Source organism: Pithys albifrons, chromosome 33 (assembly GCF_047495875.1).
Source record: "Pithys albifrons albifrons isolate INPA30051 chromosome 33, PitAlb_v1, whole genome shotgun sequence".
NCBI lineage: Eukaryota > Metazoa > Chordata > Aves > Passeriformes > Thamnophilidae > Pithys > Pithys albifrons.
In genome coordinates, this window is record NC_092490.1 from 549,321 (window position 1) to 569,333 (window position 20,013).

General features: G+C 49.7%; 2 protein-coding genes across 2 annotated transcripts in view; one reads left to right on the forward strand and one right to left on the reverse strand.

Annotated features, from left to right (window-relative positions):
- The window catches only part of LOC139684162 (uncharacterized), a 1,455,962-nt gene that overhangs the window by 513,059 nt on the left and 922,890 nt on the right, over nucleotides 1–20,013 (reverse strand). Inside the window, 1 exon segment of the mRNA XM_071579763.1 lies at nucleotides 18,581–19,233. Within this exon segment, the coding sequence (XP_071435864.1) occupies nucleotides 18,581–19,233 (653 nt within the window).
- Nucleotides 1–20,013, forward strand: part of LOC139684161 (uncharacterized) — a 1,434,678-nt gene that overhangs the window by 451,627 nt on the left and 963,038 nt on the right. The window contains 1 exon segment of the mRNA XM_071579762.1: nucleotides 8,367–9,038. Within this exon segment, the coding sequence (XP_071435863.1) occupies nucleotides 8,367–9,038 (672 nt within the window).

Here is a 20,013-nt window from a genome sequence, read left to right on the forward strand (position 1 = left end):
TATTCAGAGCATACTGGGGAAAAGGGGAAAAAAAAGAAAAGGGAATAGAGTGGTGGATAATGTCCTGGGTGACACAAAACTTCTGGTATCCTCCTTCTCTTTTCTCTGTTCCCCAAAATGCCTGCTAATTGGGAGTGGGAGGGGAATTTGAGATTAAATAAGGGTGGTCCTGTTCTCCTGGCAGAAGAATGTGTGCCCAGGTGTGAAAGGCTGGAATGCTGATGACTCAGACAGTGCAGGTGGAGCTGATGATGTGCAAAGTGACCCCCAAGGTTCTGAGGGTGTGCACACCTGCCAGCTCAGGCTCCAGGTAGGTGTGTTTTCCTCGGCCTTGCACAGGGACTGAGCTGTGATAACTCCCCCCTGGGAGCACTGAGACAATTCCCACACATGGCCTGGAGATTTTCACCTCTGCTAATGGGCCATCATGGATCCAGCCTATTTTTTTCTATGCATCTTTTAATAACAGGATTAATAATAGGGGTAGAAGGGTGACGAGAAATTATTTGAAGGAAAACCAAATATTTTCTTTCCATTGGCTGCCCAGCACATCCATGTTCTCCAAAGTTTCCTGGAGAAGGAATCACAAAACCACCTTCAGAGAGAAGCTGAGACAAATATTCAAGAGTTTCGGAGACCCTAAAGAAAAGTCCTCAGTCTCCACAGGTCCCTCAGAGGAAACTGTGCTGCTGTCAAAGGCACTTTGGGGCAAGAACATAACGCTGCTCTCACTGCACCAAAATAACAGCACGTCCCGGTTTTCTGGTCTTCTCAGGGGTGAGGATCCAGCAAAACATGGAGTGCAATGGATTAATACACTGACACAGTTGCATGAGCTTGGACCAGTTGTGACTACGAGGGGATAACCCAAACTGTGGATTCTGCTCACTCTGTGGCCTTTCTGATGAACTGTTAATAATGGATCATTTGCAGCAGCTGCCCAGAGACCAGCAGAACCTTTTTCATGATTTCATTTGGAAATCTCATCAATAATCCACTTTTTAAACACTTTTTAATGAATACTGAACAAAACTAAGAACAAAACCAAGGTGAGTACAGTGCTGGTTGTTCCATGCTCATTTTTTTGGCTGCAAACCCATGTGGTAGCAGTCATCAGTCTCCTCTCTTCCAGACCACAAAATGAAAGAGAAATTCAAGAGCTGGACCTGTGGGCAAACATCTTGACCTCATAGCAGTATCATTCAACCCAGATGGAGTTTGAAAGATCAAGACAAGGATTTCTAAAAAAAATTCATGTATAGATCTATTCTTCAGGAATGTGTGTTGTTTTAAATCTTGACCTGAACTTTCAGGCTCCAGAACAAAGCTTCTTCTTTTATCCAAGACATAGTACAGCAGTTTCACGTTACACAAATCCCTCACTGCTTAGAAACACACTAATAGCAAAGTTATAACATAAAGAAAGTTAAAACTAAGACAGGAATCAGTCTGGCAGGTGACAGACTGCTGCTTTATTCACTAAGCCTTAGAATCTTTTAACTTGCATTTCATTGCCAAAGAAGGTGATGGAAGAACTGCAACCCATATCCAAGTGTTACAAGTCTATATTTGGTACCACAGTGAACTTCTATCATGAAGGTCATAAATGTGTGTGATGGTTTAAAGGTTACACTGTGGGGAGAAATGAAGACAAATCAAGGAAGTTTAAAAGTCAGGGATGGAATTTATTTGAAAGATTACAATAAATGTAATGATACAAAAATATTTGTTTGAAGCCTCAAAAAAACAGTTGTATAACGCACCCCCCTGGGGCATGAACATTATGGTGTTCATCAGCCACCCTTCTGAATGCCACGTGGTGACCCTGAGTCAACAGTAAAAGGAAGAGAAACCTGTTGGTGAGGTTTATCATCACAGTCTGGTCGAGAGTGGCAGTTGCAGCCCAGTTTTGTTATTAGTCCCTACCTGGATCCAAATAGTGATATCAGAAACCCCAAACCCCAAAGATTTTGGGTGCTCAGATTCCACTGGAAAAGCCCAGTACTTCACTCAGGGTAGGAACTTTCAGAATGGGTGATTTGACCCTGTAAGTCATGGGATTGGTTTGAAGTCTTTGATGGTCTGGGTTATTGGAGCTGCCTATTGTTCCAGCCCCCAATGGCCCATTAGCAGAGATGAGCCCTCAGAGTGGGTGTGAAGGTGCTGATGGCTCTCCAGAGGGGAGTTATCACAGTTATCACAGCTGAGTCATTGCTGTGAAGACAGAAACATTCCTCTGCCTCCCAGGGTTCTCAATCACCCAGCTTGTAGCCTGAGGGCTTGGGTGGGCCCTGTGGTGTTACTGAACAATATATACTTTTAGTTTTTTTAACATCTTCCAAAATGCAGCTCTGTTCCTTGTCTATCAACCTACTTGGGAATCTTTCACACTTGCAAACCTTTTTCAACCTTGATTAGAGAAGTTCACTGTGGTACCAAATACAGAGTTGTACCACAAGAACTGGGATCCTGGAAGAGGAAACGTCCCCAGACCCTTCCTCTCCCCACAGGCAGAGCCACAGGGACCAGGGCAGGTCCCCCAACAAGTGCCACTGCAAATGACCCTGTTTCTGCTCTTGTGCAAACAGGCAAGGACCCAGTTTGGCAGGAGATGCTCCAGGAAAGGACCAGGTATGTGCAAGAAACAGGATTTGGGGAAGGAGAACACACCTCAATGTCCCTCACACACATCTGGTTTGTGTGAGAACACTCCAGGTCAGAAACATCCACCTGCCCAGGGGCCCAGCAGTGGGGCAGCATCAGGGTGAAAACAGAGCAGGAGAAACTGCTCCCTGCAGACCCCACAGCCAAGGGCAGAGAGAAACCACCCAGGCCACAACACACCCCCCAGGCTGTTGAACCTCCTGACACAATCCTGGGGGCCAAACCTGTTGTTCTCCGTCCTCCTCTGGACCCGGGAGCCCCACCGTGGGAAACGATCCTGCCCAAACAGCAGAGATTGGAAGGTCCAGGTTTGTTGAGGGGAGACAGAACAATCTCCAGGAATGAATAAGGAATAGGGAGCCTCAGGTGTCACCCCATGTCCCCTGTCTCTCTCAGTGCCTCTCCCAACCCTTCCTAGTCCTTCTGAGTGTCCCTGCAGCCTCCTTGCCTCTCTCCCAGTGCCCACCAGCTTTTTCACCTCACTGATTCTGTTGAGCTCCCGATCCGCCCAGGCCCCTGCTCTGCTCCAGGATGGATTTCTACCCTGCCCAGGTACAGGTGAGGTGGTTCCAGGGTGGGCAGAAGCTCTTGGAGCCCTTGGTGTCCACCAACATGGTCCCCAATAAGGACTGGACCCACCAGCTGCTGGTGATGCTGGAAATCCACCCCAGGAAGGATCACCTTCACCTGCTGGGTGGGGCACATCAGCCTGGAGCACCCCCTCACCTGGGACTGGGGTATGGCCTGGCAACTTGGAGGGAGGCTGGGCATCCTGGGACTAAGTGGCAAGGGGATTGGGGAAGCCTTGGGAAACTGGCAGGCAGTTTGGGGAGCCTGGTGGTAATTCAGGGGGTTTTGGGGAGGGAATGGACAGGTCCAGAAGAGGTTTAGAGAGTCATGGAGGGGGGTATGGGAAGCTGTGGGATCAACTGGGAGGGATTTGGGGGCCTTGGGGGATTACTTGGAAGGGGGTTTCGGAGACTTGGCATACTGGAATGGGTTTTGAAGGGTCAAGGGAGCAATTGGAGGTGAAATATGAAGGAGCCAGGGTTTGCTATGAACGGATTGGGAATGGCTTTGGGGAGTCCTTGTAGGACGGAGAAGAATTGGAAGGATTCTGGGGGAACCCTTGGGTTGCTGGGAATGAGATTGGATCATCCTAGTTGGGATGTGGGGGCGGGGAATGGGATCCTGAAGGGGGTGGAAGAAGGTTCAAGGTGGTCCTGGGTGAGTTGAGGGCAAAGGGCAGGGGGTTTGGGGATGTCCTGGAGACTCAGTGAGAAGTCTCCAGAGCTCCCAGAGCTGTCACGTGCTGCCTGCGGCAAGACAGTGACAGGGTTTGGGGGCTTCATGTTGGTCTTCTTCGTCCTGGTGCTGGGGCTCTGCTTCTACCTGTCCCAGAAAGGGAGGGGGTTCCTGAGGGTCCTGTCCCTACCCCCATGTATGCCCTCCCAGGCGATCCCCCACCTCAGTGTCACCCCCTGTTCTCTCCCCACAGAGCTCCTGAGCCATCAGCAGCCACAGCATGGACCATCCACCCCCATCCCTCTGCTGATTTTGGAGGGGTTGCATGACCCCACAGCCCCTGCTTTTAGTCTAACACCACCTGATTCCACTTTTCCCCTTAAAGCTTCCCAGTTCTTACCAGTCCCAACTATTAGGGGGGCTGTGGGGAACAGTCCTGGGGGGACCTTGCAGGGAGGAGCCGAGGTTGGAAGGAGCAGAACCAGCCCCAGGATGGATCAGTGGGGACTCCTGTGTGTCCCCTGTGACACTCACATAATACACAATTCCAAGGAACAATGTTCCTCCACTGTTTCTCTGCCAAAAACATCCTATTGAAAGGTTTTCTGTCAACATTTTGCTAAAAGCTCCCAAACAAACTTCCTGCCAGAGCATCCTGCTGGAGCCTGCCTGCCATAAAGGTTCCTGCTGTTGGGCTCGTAGCTGCCTGCCAAAAATCACGTACAAACCTTTTGGAACACTATGAAAACTCAGAGAAGGCACCTTGAGAATTCCGGGAGGGAAAAGGAAAGAGAGCAAACCGGTTACCATAATGGAAAATCTCTCCCTAATTCCCCCTCTCTCACCTCCTCAGAAGGACCCCACTTTGCTCAGCCCAGAAAGGCTAAAACACCTTCTCCTGAGCAACAACCCTACATATCCAAAGACAGCATTCCAAGGATCTTGGGGCCAGAGATATCTATCACAAATGGATGAGAAACAGAAGGAAAACAAAAAAGGTAGAAACTGTTTTCCCCCACAGGGTATCTCAGCAAAAAAGTAGCTTCTGGTGGTAAGATTTTTCTTAGCTTCTAAAAGCAACCTTGGATTTTACCCAAACTTTTTGTATCTCTTTCTGCACCTCTTAACAATTAGATAGAATACGAAAAAAAAAAAAGAGAAAAAAAGAACAAAAAAAAAAAGAAACAGGTTTTGGTATAACCAACTAACTTGTAAAAGTTTTAATTTTGTTTGGAGAAAATATTTGAACCTAAAGTGTTGGGTTTTTTTACTTTGCAGTATTTAAGCGGATGACACACATCCACATTGGGAACTGCCCTGCAAGTGCTTGGAATATGGAAAGAGGTTTCAGAGCAGCTCACACCTCCTCAAGCAGCAGTGGACAAAGTGGTTAAGGACTTGATAACCAAAATTCCTTGTGAGCCCTGTTTAGCAGAGACCTGAAGACCCAAATTCCGGGTGATCCATGCTGGGCACAGACCTGGTGACCCACGTTCCAGGTGATCCATGCTGGGCACAGACCTGGTGACCCACGTTCCAGGTGATCCATGCTGGGCACAGACCTGGTGACCCACGTTCCAGGTGATCCATGCTGGGCACAGAGCTGCAGATCCACATTCAGGGTATTCCATGCTGGGCAGTGCATTGGGTTAGCTAGACCAGGTTTTGGTAGTGGGAGGGGCTTCAGGGAGGGGTTCTGTGAGCAGCTGCCAGAAGTTTCTCCAATGTCCAGCACCTGACCTGACCCTTGAAGGTGAGGACGACCCAAATACTTTTTATTCCACCCCATGGGGAAGATTAGATTTACTTTCTCAATATATCTGCAGATGTAGGGTTTAGAACAGTTTTGTGTGCATGGAAAGTAGGTTTGGAGCAGTTTTGGTTCTTGTCTGTAGTGATAGAAAAGCATAAAAATTCCACTTTTTTTTCTAGCTCCAAGCCCAGCCTGTCCCCTCCAGGGGTGGGTTTTCCCCCCTCCGCTCCTCGGTGTTTCCTTTGCCCATGGGTAGCAAAGCACCCACTGCTTTTGCAGCTGGAGAGTGTTGGAACCCTGAACCATCAACATTCCAGTCTCTGCCAGCTTTGCACCCCAAAAGCTGAGAAGGGTCGATCTGTCTCCTCCAAGCAGCCCAATCCCACTGAAAATGTCTCAATCCCACCTTAAATTTATTATTGTTCTTATTTTCTCTATGGAATTCTGGGGCAGCCAATGCCAAACCTCATCTCTCAGCAGGCTGAGGCTTGGTCTTGCACTTCTGCCTTTGCTCAGCCAGAACATTTTCAGTGTTTAATGAGTGTTTACCATCCCTCACAGGAGGGAGGACACTGAACCCTTCCACAAAAAGAGAAAAACTAGTATAAAAAATTCAGAGAATACTGAAAGAGAGAAATAACTTTTGCTCTCATTTGTCTTTCCATTTAATTCTCTTCTGCTTTCCTATTATCGATGTTATCCACAACAGCAAGTCTGTAGGTGATGGCCAAAAAAAAGCATCAAGAATGAGAATCATTTAATAAACCTAAAAGCAAAATGAGTGATTTGAAACTCTCTCAGATGAGCACAGTTTAGGAAAAAGACTCCTCTATCAATTAGAAATCTTGGCTGATGCTGCTCATTGTGTACCTGAAAATTTTAAATAAAAAATTAAAAATTGTCTTCCATGTCCTAGTTCAGCAGGTGGGACCAGTTTATCCCTGTGTGGATGATCAAAGCTGTGTATTCCACAGCCTCTATTCATTTCCCAAAAACTGTTAACAATGGAGCATTTGCAGCAGCTGCCCAGGGCACAGCTGACCCCTCAGGCTGGGAGCTGGGTGTGAAAGACATCTGTGAGATAAGAGCTGGGATAACTCCCCTGCAGGGAGTCGTTAGCACCTTGACACCCAGCCTGAGGGGGCGTGGCTGCTAATGGGCCATCAAGGGTTCCAAAGTACCCCCTGACTACCAGAGTTAATCACCCATTGTGTGACTCCCCGCCCAGGGGGAGGGACTGGCTGCTCCCTGGGGTACATATCCTGGGGGAAGACCTCAGGGGACATTCGTTGGATTGAGAGGAGGACCAACACCTCGATAGGAGGAGACCACCACCTTCAACCAGTCTGTGACCACCACTCTCCACCAGACTGCAACTGTCAGCTGCACCAACAGGTTTGCCACTTTGCACTTTTCCTTTGGACTTGGGGGAGACACACAGGGTTCAGCACAGGGGCTAACAAACCCCTTTGCGCTTGTGCCCCAGGGGGCTCGGTTATACTGTATGGCTTTTGTGGGTTAAACCCAATTTTTCACTTTGTGTCATTGCATTTCTTGTAATACTTTCATCAAATTGTAACTCTGACTTATAATCTCCTTTGTGTTGTGTTCATTTCTCCTGCCAGTTTACCTTTAAACCAGCACAGCTCCCCACTTGGAGCTTCCACCACCCTCTGGAAGGATCTGAGCTGTGACCACCACTGGGACAGGACCACAGACACCACTGGGTGAGGACCACTGGTTTGACTGCCTGTCCCAGCAGCACAGCCTGACTGCAGTGCTGACTCTCAAGGTTCCTGCCAGGGTTTTGGGTGTGGGGAAGGTGAATCCTATGGAAGGGGGGCCATTCTGTCTCTGTGCTGTGGCCACGTGTGTTTTATGGGAGGGGGAGGCTGGGCACTAACTTGACTGGACAGAGTGGGTTGGGCTTGGGAAGTTTCTCCTCCTGAGTTTGTTTAGCCTAGTTCATGAGTTGTTTTCAGTATTTCTTTGGTAAAGAAGATGTGTTTCTCCACTTTCTCTGCATTGCAGAAACCTGAGTAGGGAATCCTGGGCAGGAGACTTCTCTCCACGGTGACTCCCTCTTGCAAATTATCTCAAACTGAGACACTGGTGTGTTTCTAGAGATAGATTTGAGAGTAGGAACCCCCAACCAATATGCTAAGATGTTGGTTTTTTACCCCAGAACAGGATTTCTCCTTTCCAAACATTGAAAGGATGCAGAAGGAGGCTGCGAGGAAGATGAGAATGCCCCGGGAGCCCCAGGCAGGTGAGGAGGAAGTCAGTGCGCCTTTGCCCCTCTCTTGTGCTGCATCTTCCAGCCCAGCATGGCCCCGGCTGCAGGACAACCTTGCTGCCAACGCCGTCCTGCCAGGGCCGGGTTTGGGGGGATGTCCTTGGCCTTCCCTGTGGGCCGGAGGCAAATGCCCTGAGTGTCCTTGTTCCTTCCTGCCCCAGGCCCCGAGCTGAGCACGGAGAGCACGGAGGACAAATCCCCCAATCAGAACTTCACAGCAGAGGCTATTTTGAACAGTGCCACGGTGCTGGAAGTCTCTGGGGGGGGAAAGTCACGGGGATCCCACAGGAAGAGGAGATCCAAGCCGAGCAAAGAGACATCCGAGGAGGAAACACCCAACGTGTCCGGGGAAGGCAGTCAAAGATTGAGCCAGAGCTCTGACCTGGTGGTGCAGCAGCAACTTCAGAGAAGGGAGAAGCGCTACAAGTGCTTGGAATGTGAGAAGAGATTCAGCCAGAGCTCACATCTGATTCGTCATCAGCACATCCACACTGGGGAACAGCCTTATACATGTGAGGAATGTGGGAAGAGCTTCAATCAGAGCTCCACCCTTAAGCAACACAAGAAGATCCACACTGGGGAATATCCCTACGAGTGTTCTGAGTGTGGGAAGCGGTGTCGGACCAGCTCCAATCTTCTTGTTCATCAGCGCACACACACGGGGGAGAGGCCCTTCTGCTGCACCGACTGCGGAAAGAGATTCACCCAGAATTCCAACCTCCTTATTCACCGGCTTATCCACACCGGAGAGAGGCCTTACCAATGTAGGGAGTGTGGGAAAGGCTTTAGACAGAACTCTGAGCTTGTCATCCACCAGATGATCCACACTGGGGAGAGGCCCTACGAGTGTTCCGAGTGTGGGAAGAGGTTTCAGACAAGCTCACTTCTCCTCAGGCATCAGCGCATACACACCGGGGAGAGGCCTTTCCACTGCACCGACTGCGGGAAGAGATTTAACCAGAACTCCAACCTCATCACCCACCGGCGTATTCACACCGGAGAGCGGCCATACAAGTGTGACGAGTGTGGGAAGAGCTTCACCACCAGCTCTAACTTGACCAAACACCAACGCACTCACCAGTAAGGGAAGCCCTGTGCGTGCCCCAAATATGGGAAGAGCTTTGTCTGCTGCTCCAACACCATCACCTATCTCCAGAGCCACATTTTGAACAGAACTCATGAACCATATTCCCAGTGATTCACGTTAGGAACACACCTGGCTGGTGTTTACCTCATCCTCCTGGTTCTCTGTGGGCACTTGAATTTACACAGGGGGAGGAACATCCATGGTGTCATGGGTTTAGTTAGGCCCAGATTTAGGCTTTGTTTTCTAGTGCAGACCTTGGACAATCAGCTGACTTGAACCAGGTCAGGCCAGTTGACTTCTACAGACCAATGATATTGCCTACCATATTCTGACGTCATCTCAGATAGAAAAAGAGAGGGACGAGGGGTCTTTCTGCTGGATGAGCAAAGACTTGGGGTGAAGGTCAGAGCTCCTGGGGAGAGACCAAGGCCCTCCAGCATTTTATTATCTTTTCTGGGGAAGTAGAATTTTTTTCTTATTTCTCTTGCTACCTTTTATTCTTAGTGTGTAGTTTGTATTTTATTTGGGTTTTTCTTTTTCCTCTATTCTGTTTAATATACCAAAATCTACTGAACTATGGTCTGTTGTTTGTTTGTTGGGGTTTTTTTGGGGTGGGAGGAGGGTGGGGGAGGAGGAGGGACTTTTCCTCTGAAATGCTTAATTGGCATTTTGCTAAGTCAGAACCATCCCACGTGGGGACAGAGACTGATGTGTGAAATTCCTTGGGAAGGGGGATTTGCTTACTTTTGAACATAAAAATCTCCCCTGCTCTCACTTAGTTCTTCCGGTTGCCAAAAGCAATCCTGAATGGGGTTTGAGATATTTTCCAAACTAAATAATTCTATAACTCTTATTCTCTAAAGGCCACCCAACCCAACCCCATATACATTCACATGATTCTTTTTTCTTTTTTTAAATTTATTTTATCCATCTTCAAAATATAAAATCACGGGAAGTTGTGGTTAAAATAAAGAAATCTAACAAAGACATCTAAATTTCCACCATTTTCCTGGGAATTAGGACAGGAATTTGGGGTTCAAAGGGATATTCAGGAAGATTTCAGGGTTCTGTGGGGATTTGGTTTTTTTTCCTCAAAACTGGAGGTGTCCAGACCGACTGACATTTCTCCATCATTTTGCAGTCCAGTATCTGAGAGGGATTGATCTCTCAGCTCATAACACCTCAATCCCACCCCAAAATGGCTCCATGCCAACTTGAAATGACTCAATCCCATCCCCAAATGGTTTAATCCAATTTGAACTCACCTGGGGAGAGTCAGCAGCAGGAGAAGGGGTGCTACAAACCCAGGAAAATGGGGTAAAATTGGGAGGGCTTGGATGCAAATTGGGAGGGTTGCGATGGGACTTGGAGGGGAATGGGATGGGATTTGGGAAACATGAGATGTGGTGTGTGGAAAAACTGAGGGAGTTTCTGTGGTGCCCTCCTGTCCTGAGGAGGGTAATGTGAGGGAGTGTGAGGGACATGTGACATCAGCACTTGGAGTGGGAACCCACAGAGAGGGACACAGGGAGCTCTTTCTGAGGGGATCCTGCTGCTTTGCAGCTGTTCAGGGGCCTTTAAATATCTTTTGAGGGTTTTGCTTCTTTTTTTCTTGGGCTAAGTTGACCCTCTTGCAATCAGGGGGATGAGATGACTCTATTGACGGAAAAATCCTGCTGTTTTACATCTTGTTTTAGTGGTTCTAAATGGCTCCTCAGAGTTCCTCCCCCCGTCCCCCCTCATTCTGGGGGTTTCAGTGGCCCCCTGGCTCCACTACTGCCTGAGGGGGGTTATAATCCCCAATTCTGCAGTGTTGGAAGTGGCTTGTTGGGGACCCACATTCCTTTACAAGTTACCTGTAGGAGGGTGTCTCCCCTTCCTCCAGACCTGCTGGGCTGAGGCTGGGACCCCTCCCCACACAGGGAGCATCCACAGTATTTTGGGAGGGTATGGGAGTCATTGCGCACTGGGATCAGCCCAGCTGGTGTCACACAATGCCAGAATGTGATGAGTGGGAAGGGACCCACAAGGATCATGGAGTCCAAACCTCAGCCCTGCACAGGCCCATCCCCAAGAGTCACACCCTGTGCCCCAGAGCATCATCCAAACACTCCTGAAGCTCTGGCAGCCTTGGAGCTGTGCCCACTGCCCTGGGGAGCCTGTTCACTGCCCACCGCCCTCTGGGGGAAAAACCTCTTTGGAAGGTCCAACCTGACCCTGCCCTGACACAACTTCAGGCCATTCCCTGGGTGCTGTCCCTGGTCCCCACAGAGCAGAGATCAGTGCCTGCCCCTCCTCTGCTCCTGCCCAGGAAGTTGTACCTGCAATGAGTTTTCCCCTCAGTCTCCTCTTGTGCATCTCAACATACCAAGTGCCCCCAGCTGCTCCTCACACACTGCCACTACAGGCTCTTGCCCATCTTAGTTGCCTCCCTTTGATACTCTCCAATGGCTCAATCTCTTCCATCTGTTTTGGTGCCCCAAAGTGCCCCAATATTGCAAGGGATATAAATGCCAGGCCTGAGGGTTCTCAGGGGTCATTGTGACACAGGAGGGCCTCATGGATCCCAGGGGACACTGTGACACTGCAGGGAGTTCGAGAACCTAGAGGACATTGTGACACTTCAGGGCCACCTGGAACCCAGGGCACATTGTGACACTTCAAGGCCCAAAGCACACTTTGACACTGCAGGGTCCAGGGCACACTGTCACACACACACAACCAGCCAGCCCTGCCCGAGCTCGGCAGCAGCACAGAGGGCACTGCCGAACCCTGGCACCGCTGGCACCACAAGAGGAGCCCACCTGGGCCTCTCTGTGTCCAGCACCAAAGGCAGACACAGCCCTGGCACAAGGGGCAGCTGCAGATGCTCCTCACTCTGCCCAGCAGGGCACACACACGCACCCCCCGGCACAGCAGGAGGCACATCCAGCTGCTCCTGAGCCAGCACAGGGCAAACCCCTGTGCCCCTCCAGGCCTGCACAGCTCTTTCTGTCCCGCCATCACCTCGGGCAGCTGCCCTGCAGCTCTGGGGCTGCTCCCTGTCACTTCTCATCCTGAAACTGGAGGTCAGGACTCCGGCAGATCCCTTCTCTCTTCCCACTCGTGATGATGCCACATACCCTGTGGGGTGGGTGCAACAGTCACAGTAGAACAACTGGCAGCACAGGGGCAAACCCATCTGGGCTGCTGCCTTGTGGCAAAGGTATCAGCGCCCAGGTGGAGCACCTGCAGTGAAGGGGTGTCCTGGGGATGCTCCTGTACCCAAGAGTCAGGCCCTGAAGAACAGCAGAAAAACCAGCAGGTGGCTCAGGCTGCTGCCATTGAAGGGGCTCAGGTGCCTTGACATTGGCAGCACAAGGGGGAATTATTTCTGGCTCCCTGGGCCCAGGAAAACCTCGGGCCATCAAGGCAGAGATGGAACATTTGGATGGGCTTGTGATTGAGGGGTGGGCTTAGTAATGGGCATTGTTGCACAGGGTATCCATGGATGTGAAATGTGCTGCAGTTACACAGGCCAAGCAGGTGGAGCCTCTCTGGGATGGAGGACAATGGTTAGAATAGAAATAAGGGCAGACCTTGCAGACTGACTGGATCACACTGCCCCAAAACGTTCACAGCAAGGGCCATATGCTTATGGTAGTGGAAACAAGCACAGGAAGACTGGAAAGATCCCCTGTGTCCCATGGCACTGCCTGGAACTCTGTAGTGGGCCTGGAAGAGGAAATCTGATGGTGACATGAGACCCCTGAAAAAGTTGAATCGGACCATGGAACCCCTTTCCAAAAAAACCCTGACAGACATCTGGGCCAAAGAACCTTGCCTGAGTGGGTGAATCCCATGCCCTGCCATGCAGCAGCCTCTGGGAAGATCCAAGGGTGCAATGGACAGGGAAAGGGCACACGGAGAGCAGTGGGTGGTGGGACCTGCAAACATTGGGATGCACGTTTAGCAAAGGCCACCAGGTCAGTCCACACTGGGGGAATCTGACAATAAGATTGGGCCTGCCCAATAAAATTATTTAGGTCATGTAGAAGGGGATAAAATTCCTGTAGTGCCCATTTCAACATGCTAGGAAAAACAGTCTGAGTTGTCTGTGTGGGGCTTCACCTCCAGCTGCGCCCCAAACCAGGACACCAGGGAGTTCTCCCTGCAGGCACAGAAATGCTCCCTTGCTCTTCTCCAGGACATCCCCTTCCCCAGGTGAGTGTGTCCACTCCATCCTGAGCAGTGGGTCCTGGCTCCCACCCTGTGATCCCTGCAGGGCCCTGAGCTGGAAGTGCTGCCCTGCAGAGGGAGAGGCTGTGCTGTCCTGGGGCCATATCACAGGTCCAAAGGGAAAGAAACTTGAGGAAAAGCAAAGGACAGAGAGGAATGAAGACAGACTCCTCTGACAAAGTCACACCAGTTTTCAGATAAATGTCCCCCAGATAGAAATGCATTTCCTTCCTCTGGTCAGTGCTGGCTGAGGGTGGTGTGAGCAGCAGGAGCTCTGCCCATGTGCTGCCAAGGCCTCAGCTTTGCTCTGCTGCTCTGGGGACATGGAGCTTCTTTGTGACAGCTCTGACCATCATGAGGCAGGTCAAATGTAACCCACCTTTTATAAAAATATCACCCTTTTTGCTCTAACTCTGCAGCAGAGAGTCTGAACATGTCCTTGGAATAATTTTCTCTGTGTTTTTATATTTTCAACCACAATTCATTGAGAATATTCTACTTAAGGTTATGAATTTTCATGCTTTTGACTGAAAATATGAAAAGCCTTGAGAGAAGACATGAGGCAAAGAGGCTCGGGTCTCTGTGTCTTAGAGCAGAGCCAGGAGAGCTCCAGTGTTCATCACTCTGTTTCCCATCTGCTCTGAGCTTTCCCTGGTGCTGCATTCACATTGAGTTCACACAAATAAATCTTGAAAACCATAACCCCACAAGTGTCTGTGCAGTGCTGAGAGCAGGGCAGTGCTGCTTCCAAGGGCAGATCTGGAATACCTCCTCAGTGCCAGAGCAGAGGTGAAGCTGGGATGGACAGAGCAAGATAAGAGGCTTCCTGGAGAGAAGTCCCTGGTTTATTCACCTATTTGAGATTCAGATTTCAAGTTTATGTGCCTTCTCCAGAAATCAGATATTAATTTGTATGTGCTATTTCCCAGCCGGACATGGCAGGCCAGAGAATTGAAAGAACAGGATGCTTTCCTTCCACGTAGGTCCTGGTTTAATGTCCTCCCTGAAATGTGCCTTGGGAACTCTCTGGGGTTGATGTGGGTGCTGTGAGCAGTCCCAAGCCCTGCAGCTCTCCCTGAGCGAGGCAAGGAGACCTTCCAGGGGCTGCTTCTTCCCCACAGCCCTTCACCCCAGCCCTGTCAGCAGCTCCCTGGGCCGGCTGAGAGCTGTCCCTGGCAGGCAGCAGAGTCCCTGTCCCAGCACAGCACCCTGGACTGCAGGACCCTGCTCTGCCCCACAGCCCTGGGCAGCCCTGGCTGCACCCCCCAGCTCCACAGCTATTCCACAGTGCCCCCCAACAGCCCCCTCCTCACACATCCCATCATCTGGGGCTGGGCCAGCTTTAGTAGATGCCTCCAGGAGCTCCCCAGGGCAGTGGGCACAGCCCCAAGGCTGACAGAGCTCCAGGAGGCATTGGATGATGCTCTGGGGCACAAGGTGTGACTGTTGGGGCTGGGCCTGTGCAAGGCTGAGGGTTGGACTCCATGATCCTTGTGGGTCTCGTCCCCCTCAGCACATTCTGGCATTCTGTGACACCAGCTGGGCTGGTCCAGGTTCACAAGGAGCTCCATACCCCCAAAAGAACTGTGGGTGCCTCCTGTGCGGGGAGGGGTCCCAGACCCACCCCAGCAGGCCTGGAGAAAGGGGGGACACCCTCCTGCAGGTGGGATTTACATCCAGTGTGGGCCCGTGACAAGCTTCTTGTAACACCTGAGAATTAGGGGATTATAACCCCCCTCAGCCCCCAGTAGAGCCAGGGGGTCACTGCAACCCCCAGAATGAGGGGGGACTCCCAAGAGCCATTTATATCTCTTAAAGACTGGGCAAAACCAGCAGGATGCTCCCCCAGTTAGGGACATATCACCACCTCAAAACTATCTGTCCTAGGTTGAGCTGGCAAAACACCAACTGTCCAGGACAGAGTGAAAAGGGTTCCTCCTCCCCCCAACCAGCCAAGGGAAAAAGAAGAGGGAGAGGAAAAAAACCCTCAAAGCAGGTTTATGCTGAAACTAACTACATGTATTTGTACAGAAAAGAGAAAATTAAGAGAAAACCACAATATAAACCACACACACACACAAGTTATGCACAATAAGAAATAATTTCCCACTTCCAAGTAAACAAAGCCCATTATTCTAAATTCATAAGCACTCCAAAAGACACTCAGCAAGAAAGAGAAAGTATAACAACAAAATATTTCTACTTCTCTGAATGCAAACAAAATGCAAGCAGAGGCAAAAGGAGCAGGGCCTAGCATAGTAGAGAGCTGCTAGATGTCCTCCTCTTAGTGCAGCCATGATGGAACTAACTAAGCCACTCCCACACACTGGATTTTATACCCTTTGAGATGATGTAGTATGGTATGGAATACAATATTATTGGCTGGAAGAAGTCAGCTGTTAGCTAGCTCAGCCCAGCTTAAATCAGCTGACAATCCTAGGCCTAGCTGAACTTTAAAACTTAGATTTAGGCCCACCTGGCTAAACCCATAACAGAGGGTTTCACTTCAGACCCTAAACGAAAAAGCCAAAAGATGTTTATAGCCTCACAGAATTGGTGGAAAGTAGCAGGATTTTCCCCAAAACAACCTCTCTGTGTCCCTTCCATTTGAGGTCCCACTCCAAGTGCTGATGTCACACGTCTCCCACACTCCCTCACAGTGTCCCCCTCAGCATAGGAGGGAACCCCAGAAGCTCGTCAATCTTTCCAGACCCTCCATCTCCCATATCCCAGTCCCCAACCCATCTTTAGAAAAGATCTCAAACACCATTCAGGATTGCTTTTGGCCACCAGAACAACAAAATAAATGGAGGAGGTGAGATTTTTAGCCTCAAATGTCAGCAAATCTCTTCTTCCCAATGAATTTCCAACACCAGGCTGTGTCCCCATGTGTGATAGTTTTGACTTGCCCAAATGTCAAATAATCACTTTGGAGGCAGAGTCACCTCTTGTCCCCACAAAAAACAAAACAGAGGCTGCAGTTCAGTATGATATGGTATATTAAATAGAAGAGAATATAAAATAGAAACCAAATAAAATAAAACTACACACGAAGAAAAAAAGTAGCAAGAACAAACAGAAAATAAATTTCTATTTCCCCAGTAAAGATGAGGAACTTCCAGAGGGCCTTGGTCTCTCTCCAGGAGCTCTGATCTGACACCAAACTCCTTGTTCATCCAGCAGAAAGGAAGAAAAAGTTCCCTCCTCCAATTGCAACACCTGTTTCTCCACAGACACAGCTTTTAGTCAGCCTTTAGTAAGGCTTTGAGAGGCTTCTACCTCTGTTGTTAATTAGAGCACTTGACAGCATCTAATTTTAGGATTTTTCTTTGATAGTTTATTTCATAGTCCTCCTGGTCAGGGGTTACAGCTACTGGAGGAGTCATGGAAAGGAGGGAAGAAAGGTCAAAGGCTGAACTATGTTTACATTGAGGCAATTTATCTGTCTCTGCACAGATATTACAAATTAAGGAGGAACTTTACAGAACTATTTTTCTACACGATTGCCCACAATTTTAAAACCTACACACACCATCCAATCTAACAACACTCTGCTACAGGTAAATATTAAGTAATATATATTTCACAAAATTGCTGGGTCCAAGCAGTCTAATTTATCATATTTTTAACTTTATAAAAAGACATCTTAAGGTGTGTCCTTCCACAGAGTTTCTGCAGCTTCTTTTCTCACTTCTGCACCAGCTCAACCTCTCCAGACAAATTCCATTCTTATCTTAGAAGGTGGCACCTGGAAATTTGTCCTTGGTTCCTTAGCCTGAAAATGTGTGTGTTCCAACATCCTCGCTCTCTTTTCATATCTGAGATGATGTCAGATTATGGTCTGGAACACCATTGGCCAGTAGGAGTCAGCTGGGCTGACCCAGCTTGAGTGAGCTGATAGTCCAAGGCCTGCTCTAAAAACCAAAGCCTAAGTCTGGGCCTAACTAAACCCATGACAGATATAAATTGGGCTCCGTTCCAGAGCCCAAAAGATTGGCATTCCAAGGATGTTTATTGTGGTCCTGAGAACTTGAAAGGCTGCGTGAGTTGGGGAAGGGATTAGTGTGAAACTGGGGATTTTAGGGGCTATTAAAGAGAGTTGATGTGGGATTAAGTGAATTTGGGGCAGAATTAAAAAAGGATTTGGGGTGGAAATAGGGATTTCAGGTGAAATTAGTGAGGATTTTAGGCTAAATTAGGCAGATTTGGGAAGAAATCAAGGATGTTATAGGTGGAATTAAGTGATATTTCCTTGGACTTAAGGCAATTTTGTGAAAAAACTAAGGAAATTTTGTTTGAATCTTAGGGATTTAGGGAGAAATTAGGAGGATCTGGGATGAGATTTTGAGGGTTCTAGGAAGGTGTTATAGTTTGGGCTGGCAAAATGCCAACTGCCTGGTACCCAGTCAAAAAGTCCACTCCCAGAGCAGGAGAGTGAGGGAAAACAGCAGAAACAAGGCTTTAAACACAGTGAGGTTTTTATATTTATACAGAGAAGAGGAGAGCTTAACACAGAATATGAAATAGCACATGGTGACAGGAAACAACAACAGGCTCACCGAGGTCGCCCCAGCTAACAGGTGAAACTCCAAACCAACCAAACCTCCTCCCCAAAGGAAACCTCCCAGCAAGAGGGAAAGAGGAATTAACAGGAATATGCTCACGTCCCCGGCTAAACAGGCGTGCCGACCGGCAGGAGGGCCTGACATCAGCAGTCAGGGAGCGGGAACCGTCCTGGTCAGAAGCATGGACCAAAGAGAACAGAGACTCCTCCCACCTTGCTTGTTATACTCCCCGACACTTCCTGATGATGTCAGATGATATGAAATACCTCTATGGCTGCTTAAGTCAGATGATACCTGTCCCCTCTAATCTGTGTCACAACCTTCGAGGCCTGCTAAAAACTGAGGCCTACATGGGGACCTATGCTGACTAAAGCCAAAACCACTACAGAAGGATTAAGAAAATTTGAGAATTCAGGAAATTGGGGTAGAATTACAAGGCTTGATGCCACCAGAAGAAACAATGCATTGAAGAAGGTGAAATATTCTGCGATGTAAAGGCAACAACTCTGCTCTTCCCCATGTTTCCAACATTGGTCTGTGTCCTGATGGAGGTTCCTCTCCCTGCGCTCACCCCAACACCAGAGAGAACCAGGAGGACATGGAGATCACCAGCCAGGTGTCTTCCCAATGCAGATAATTAGGAATGTGGGTCTCCACATCTGTAGCCAACATGGGTCCGCCAATGGGTGATGGAGTTGGAGCAACAGACAAAGCTCTTCCCGCAGTCGGGGCACTGGTTGGGCTTCCCTTACTGGTGGGTCCGTTGGTGTTGGATCAAATTAGAGCTGTGGGTGAAGCTCTTCCCACACTCATCACACTCCTAAGGCCTCTCCCCGGTGTGGATACGCCGGTGGGTGTAGAGGTGGGAGCTGCTGTTGAATCTCTTCCCGCAGTCGGTGCAGGGGAAGGGCCTCTCCCCTGTGTGTGTGCGCTTATGCCTGAGCAGGTGTGAGCTGGTTCGAAATCTCTTCCCACACTCAGAACACTGAAAGGGCCTCTCCCCAGTGTGGATGTTACGGTGCCTGATGAGGTGGGAGTTCTGGTTGAATCTCTTCCCGCAGTCGGTGCAGTGGAAGGGCCTCTCCCCAGTGTGTATGCGCTGATGCATGAGGAGAACTGAGCTGGTCTGAAACCTCTTCCCACACTCCAAACACTCATAGGGCATCTCCCCAGTGTGGGTCATACGGTGGATGATGAGATCAGACTTACGGATGAAGCCCTTCCCACACTCCCCACAGTTGTAAGGCTTTTCACTGCTGTGGATGTGCTGGTGGGTGATGAGGCTGGAGCTCTGGTTGAAGCCTTTCCCACATTCCCTACACCTGTAGGGCCGTTCCCCAGTGTGGATGTGTTGGTGCTGGATCAGGACAGTGCTGGTGCTGAAGCCCTTCCCACATTCCAAACACTTGCAGCGCTTCTCCCTGGTCTGAAGCTGCTGCTGCATCACCAGGTCGGAACTCTGGCTCAAGCTCTGACCATCTTCCTGCCTCTCGTTGGTACTTTCCTCCTTGGAACAAGCAGGGTTGGGTTTCGATATCCTCCTCCTGCGAGATCTCCTTGGCTTTTCATCCCTGTTGACTTCCTGTGCTGTGGAGCTGTTCAAAACAGCCTCTGCCAGGAGGTTCTGCTGGGGGGATTTGTCCTCTGTGCTCTCCATGCTCAGCTCGGGGTCTGGGGCAGGAAGGAACAAGGACACTCACGGCATTTGCCTCCGGCCCTCAGGGAAGGCCAAGGACATTCCCCCAAACCCGGCCCCGGCAGGACGGCATCGACAGCGGGGTTGTCCTGCAGCCGGGGCCATGCTGGGCTGGAAGATGCGGCACAAGAGAGAGGCAAAGGGGCACTGACTTCCTCCTCACCTGCCCGGGGGTCCTGTGCCATCTTCCTCTTCCTTGCAGCCTCCTCCTCCATCTAGCCAAGCTTTGGGAAGGAGAAATTCTGTTTTCTGGGGAAAAACAAGGTGTGACTGCATTGGGTGGGGGCTCCTCCTGCCAAAGACCATCTCTAGAACTCACTGAGCTTGTTGTGTCCATAAAAATCTCCAAAATTCCAAGATTTGGCCAAGAAAACACAGAGAGGAACTCCTCCTCTTTGGCTTCTCCATTTTGGAGCTCTGAGGGTACCCCTCCCCCTGTCCTGGCTGTTGGGGGTCTCCTGTCTATTCAGGATCCTCCCTCTCCAGGCT